The sequence below is a fragment of the Phallusia mammillata genome, chromosome 3, assembly GCF_965637545.1.
Source record: "Phallusia mammillata chromosome 3, kaPhaMamm4.hap1.1, whole genome shotgun sequence".
Lineage (NCBI taxonomy): Eukaryota > Metazoa > Chordata > Ascidiacea > Phlebobranchia > Ascidiidae > Phallusia > Phallusia mammillata.
The window spans coordinates 12,118,653-12,124,652 of record NC_137254.1 but is presented as its reverse complement, the minus strand read 5'-3'; the positions used below and the strand labels follow the sequence as shown (position 1 = coordinate 12,124,652).

General features: G+C 39.4%; 2 protein-coding genes across 2 annotated transcripts; both read left to right on the top strand.

Moving 5' to 3' along the window:
* Positions 1 to 2,656: 2,656 nt before the first annotated feature.
* On the top strand, positions 2,657 to 3,961 carry LOC145219527 (uncharacterized). The gene has a single exon (XM_080086881.1). It carries the CDS (start codon positions 2,657 to 2,659, stop codon positions 3,959 to 3,961), a length of 1,305 nt encoding a protein of 434 aa, XP_079943007.1.
* Positions 3,962 to 4,043: 82 nt separating this feature from the next.
* LOC145219526 (uncharacterized) lies at positions 4,044 to 4,790 on the top strand. The gene has a single exon (XM_080086880.1). It carries the CDS (start codon positions 4,044 to 4,046, stop codon positions 4,788 to 4,790), a length of 747 nt encoding a protein of 248 aa, XP_079943006.1.
* Positions 4,791 to 6,000: the final 1,210 nt, after the last annotated feature.

The window sequence follows — 6,000 nt, the reverse complement described above, 5'->3', positions numbered from 1 at the left end:
CAAAAACTCCAGAATAATATTAGCACAAAGCTGGCTATGTCTGGGCCTCGGACTGTGTGCATTAATGCATGTACTGGCTGGTACTGGTAGGTCAAATGTTTCCTGCGTTAGTTTTATTTTACATCAGAGAAAATTGATTCGGAGCATCAAATTTACAGTTTCAGGTCTAAAAGTTTGTCAAAACTGTAATTGAAGCCACTAAAACTGATAAGAAAAAAGTGTAAAACGTAAAAACAAGCGACTGCAAACACAACAAAAAATTTCACGAATATTCGTATAACAAATACCCACATGTAGTAATCACTTACGTTTAGCTTGCTTTATTTTTCATTTTTTTAAACTTTATTTTACGCACAAAACCTCAACAGACCATTGGTAAACTAATAAACCTTTGCGTTACAATCATACCAAAATCGTACAGAATAGAAATTAATCAACCTGCCCACTAGCTTTACCTCGCTACTGAAAATTCCTTAACTGAGTAATCAGTTGTGCAGCTGCGACCTCCAACTTTTGCACGTTACTGTATTACAGGAAGCAATTCGACTCACTCGACTGAAATCAAAGCAAGCGATCAGCGAAGAGTTGAAACCTGCATGTAATGGTTATGGTGAAAAATGCCATTTCTGCTCAAGCCATTTCTAGCATGCTTTAAAATCCAATTCAAATATCAAATTTGCGATCAGCCAGTGTGGTGCACGTGATTCTTCCCGTGTGGCGAATCTTTCATTGTAAGAATAGTAGAACGAAAAGGATTATGAATAGGCACGAAGTGTCTGCTGCCAATTTATCAACTATTTTGCAGCGCAAGCCAACAAATAGATCACATGTAGTACAGTTAAGTCGAACTAGTAAACCATAGTTCGAGGTAAACAAACCTTAGGACGCTTTCATAAAACTGCTATTTTTTGTGTTGAGACTGATTTTTACACCATTGAACCATTGTTTAAATCTGCCTTCACTAATATTGTGTGACTGTTGTCGTTTTCTCAATGCAGAAAACATGCAAATCATTTGGATGTTACGGGTGGACAATTCACGTCACGGGTGAGTACATATCGGCACTGTGAAAAAGTTGCGCTTTCGTACAAGGCTGACTGGCAGGTCAAATGTTACAGTCAAGTATTCCACCAATACGAAACAAACTTATCTCGCTTAAATGTGACGACTATAACAATTGAAGTTAAATATTTAATTGTATCAGAGCGAGAACGACAAAGACTCACAAATTACACGAACAATGTCGCTTTGGCACGCATCGTACAATCGGCTAATGTCCAAATATTTGGGAGTAAACTGGGCAACCGCAGAACAATGGACATTTGATTGATCACGCGTCTTCGAAATGCGATGAGCCGTTGCTATGTAAACTTGGTCAGAACTATAAGCATTCCACAATACAATACATGCTCAATCCTAAAGCTTCTAACTTTAAATAGGCACCCAAAAACAGACATTTTATTACTCAGACGTTCCGACAAAAACAAATAATTTTGTTTTTAGTTAAACTGCTCCCCTATGTACACCGTCTTTATAATCAAGTAAATATTTCAAGAAGCCGGAGCAGTTCCAAATTAGAGTCCGCGGACATTACAATCCACAAAAGGGTAAAAACTAGTCCTATATTTTATCACAGGAAACAAAATCGTGCATGTTGTTGTAAACATACTTTGGCAAGGAGTAAATTTTGTTTGAAAAACATATTCAGCATCAACAATGCATGTGGCTTTAACTGCAAGTTCTCACTCAAAAATTGCTACTTGTCTAGTGAATAATTTAAATAATTTCTTATTTTTTTTAGTTGGTACGGATTCCCGTTGGCGTTCATTTTTGCGTTCAAAATATTAATTTTTATTTAAATTATCGAATACGCAATGCAGAACTATGATTTAAATTTTAATACATTTTAAACTATTCATTTTCATTGTGAGAAATTTTCTCGCCGAATCAGGGGTTCGACGAAGGTATTTTTGAAGTACAATGCAAATGCTCGTTTTTGTCAAAGTTTAGTGTCTATGGGTTAAACTTAGGAAGGGGTGTTTTAAACTGCTCTAAACAGTTTTTGTGGTACTAAAAAGAATATTACCAGCGTAATAACCATATGTGTTGGACTTTTTGTACGCCTATTGTGTGCCAACAATAACAATGCGAACAAAACAGGTACCACAAGCATCACAATATAGATTATGACATCATAAACACTTAAGACTAATCTCCTCGCTGTGCAGCTCAATCTGTGCACCAAGCTAAAAATTAATCTGGGCTTTTTGGGCGCTATTATATTGAAAATACATGATATAAACCAAGTATTTTAAACAAAAATAAGCAGGTAAATGGCGGCTGTTGGAGAAACAAGAATCTGCGATGCGGCCGTCCTAGCAAAACTGTTGTGCACACCAGCACTAAAGTTGTATTTTCTTTTTTTGACGTAACAAAAAGCATTGTTCGCGTTGTTCGTAAGCAGAAACACAACGAATTTAAAGGTCTGTACGGACCCAGCGTCCTTTCGCAGTTGCGGAAATACGTTGATCTAAGACGTACCATTGTGAGACACAAGATGCACCTTTTTTTCAACCATAGATGCCTTAGTGACAATGTGTTGCCGCGGTCGCTTCGATTTAGATCGCCTCATAATTCGGCAGCGGGTAAAAAGATAATGTGGAAATGCGGAATGGCCTTCATTCGACTGCGTATAGGCCTCTCTCACCATCGGATAAGGGAATGCTCTCAGCTCTCAGAAGAGCTTTTGCGCAGATTAGCCGCAATTCTATCACACCATCACATGTGTCGCTTTGAACTGTATGTTAAATCGGGTAACGAAGCCCTTCAACATCAACTCACGATTAACACGGAACGTCACCTCTGTTCGATTGCCCCAAAACGCAAGGAAGCCATAAATGCAACCGGAATGCTTCAAAAGAAAAATTGGGTCGTTAATCTGTCCAGCTATCAGCCGAATGAAGTGGAGCTAAAGGTTCTGCAACTAGGAACCAACTTTGCAGTTGCACCAAAAACAGTTCCGAAGGCAAGTATGTTGGCCTGTGTTGAGAAGGGTATATATTCTTTGCCGATGCATGTTAAAACTTTAATACAAAGCAAGCTCGTTAATTGTATTAAAAGTCACAGGGGCAATACTTGTAATCTTACGACATCCGATCGTCGTGCAGTCACAGATCTCAAAGCCAATGACGACATTACTATTCTACCCGCTGACAAAGGTAATAGTACTGTTATTTTGGACCGCAAGGTTTATGACGACAAAATTCAAGAGCTTTTGCACGACTCAAGCACGTACAAGAAACTGCCACGTGACCCGACCCGAAGAACGGAACTAGTTCTTAACAAGTTTGTTAGTGCTTTGCACAAGGAGAAGAAATGCATCTCCGATGCGATGTTTCACCACCTGCACAGCACAGATGGTTCTGCTCCAAGGTTATATGGATTGCCGAAAGTCCACAAGAAGAATGTACCTCTACGTCCAATTGTGTCGTTTATTGGAAGCCCCACTTACAACCTAGCCAAATATCTAGCGCGACTTTTAGCACCGTTGGTCGGAAACACGGAATTTACCGTCAGAAATTCTGCAGAGTTTGTGAAAGATTTGAATGCGCAACAATCATTGTGTGAAGACGAAACGTTGGTTTCATTTGATGTTACTTCGTTGTTTACCAACGTACCAATCGATCTAGCATTGGAGATAACGGAGTCGCGTTTACTCGATGATTACAGCCTTAAAGACAGGACCACATGGACTCATGAAGATATACATAGGGGGCTTGAGATTTGTTTGGAACAAACATACTTCAGATTCAGAGGTTCCTTTTACAAGCAAATGTATGGCACGGCCATGGGGCTCTCCTGTGTCAGTGGCCGTTGCCAACATGGTCATAGAGTCTGTGGAGGAACGTGCCTTGCAAACTTTCACCACACCACCACGGTTTTGGCGACGGTATGTAGATGACACATTCTGTATCATTCATAAACACCAGGTAACAGAGTTTCTGCGACATTTAAACAATGTGCAACGAGGAATTGCATTTACTATGGAATTGGAAAGCAACAACAGTCTTCCGTTTCTAGATGTGGAAATTTTGAAAGCGGCGGATGGTAAACTTTCCACGCGTGTATACCACAAGCCGACCAGTACCACACGCTATTTACACTTTAAATCCCATCATCCATTATACCAAAAAAGGGCTGTTGTCAAAGCACTTAAAGACCAGGCCGTTCGCTTGACGACAGACCCTACATTGCTCCAATCGGAATTGCACAGGGTAAATGAGGCCTTGCGGTTAAATGGCTACCCGAACTGGATTCTCCGTGATAATAAAAAGGTTACACGGAAACAGATCCAGTACAAAGAACGTGCCTTCGTCACCTTACCCTATATACCAGGGTTGACAGATATAATCCGTCGTATGTTGACCGATTTCGGTGTATCGGTTGGGGTCAAACCAGCAAACACCCTACGTCAGATTCTGTCGTACCCAAAAGACCCGCTAGATGCTACTGCGACAAGGGGTGTGGTTTATGCTATACCGTGCGGAGAGTGTGACGAAATTTACATCGGTGAGACGGGCAGAAGTCTTAATACGCGCCGGAAGGAGCACGAAAGGGATGTGGGCAAGAATGATGCCAAGAAATCAGCGTTGGCAAACCATGCAACTACTCACCACCACAGCATTAATTTTTCTGCTGCACAGGTGTTGGTGAAGGAAACTGATTATCACAAGCGCAGTTTCCTAGAGTCTTGGAACATCCATTCACGCGCCAACACAATGAAACGTTAAAACAGATGTTCTAATGCCGATAAATTATCGGGCGCTTTTACAGCACTGAGCTGTGTTATCATTGCGTGGTGCGAGTTTGCAGCCGCGCGATCTTCTTATCGCTATTTTTGTGTGTGTGTTTTGCATTTTGTCGCTTTATAAGAATTTTGTTCTGCAAGTTATGTCATTATCCTGATGATGGCGTCAGGACGTCGAAACGTCGATTATTTATAATAAAAACTGCTGGATGAGCAATACTTTGTTATACAACGAATTTTGTTGGCAGCAAAAACTTTATATATTGCTTCATTTTGGTAAAACTAAAAATTGCCTGAATTAAAGCAATCATGAAACAAGTTTGTACTATTATGTCAGAATTTAACAAAATGACCAACAGTAAATGTTGCCACTACGTTTAAACAAAAACTAATTATGACCCATCAAACAAAATGGGTTAAAAGCCTAGGATGTAACTTTGGGGTTCGACCAAAGGCTGAAGAATATCGTAGGGGTTCGGCCGTTATGAAAAAGTTAAGAACCACTGTATTAAAGTATTATTATTTAACGAACATCGCATCGGTGTGTTGTTTTGTGCGTTTTCAAATAATCACCCCGGGAAAATCTTTTTACACAAATATGACATTGATAAGGTTTTCTGATTCGTGACTCAACATATGCCTTTTCAAATTCCCACTTTGAGTAAACCTTTTTTCACAAACATAACATTGATAAGGTTTCTCATTTGTGTGAGTCAACATATGACTTTTCAAAGTTCCACGTTGGATAAATCTTTTTTCACAAATATGACATTGATGGGGTTTCTCTTCTGTGTGAATCAACATGTGCTTTTTCAAACTTCCACTTTGAGTAAATATTTTTTCACAAACGTTACATCGATGAGGTTTCTCATTGGTGTGAGTTAACATATGCTGTTTTAAACTTCCTACTTGGTAATAATTTTTGTCACAAAAATCACATTGATGCCCTATCTCATCATTGTGGATCATCATGTGAATTTTCAAAAGACGACCGGTATGAAACATTTTTTCACAAACATCACATCTATAAGGTTTTTCTGTGGTGTGAATCAACATGTGAGATTTCAAATGTCCATGTTGACGAAATCGTTTCTCACAAATTTCGCATCCATGTGCTTTCACTTTGGTGTGTGTCAACGTGTGTGTTTTTAAATCTCCACCTCGTTTAAACCTTTTCTTACACACATCACATC

What these genes read in the sequence shown, in the direction of transcription:
- LOC145219526 (XM_080086880.1), top strand. Translation starts at nt 4,044, where the DNA reads ATGGAATTGGAAAGCAACAACAGTCTTCCGTTTCTAGATGTGGAAATT.
- LOC145219527 (XM_080086881.1), top strand. Translation starts at nt 2,657, where the DNA reads ATGTGGAAATGCGGAATGGCCTTCATTCGACTGCGTATAGGCCTCTCT.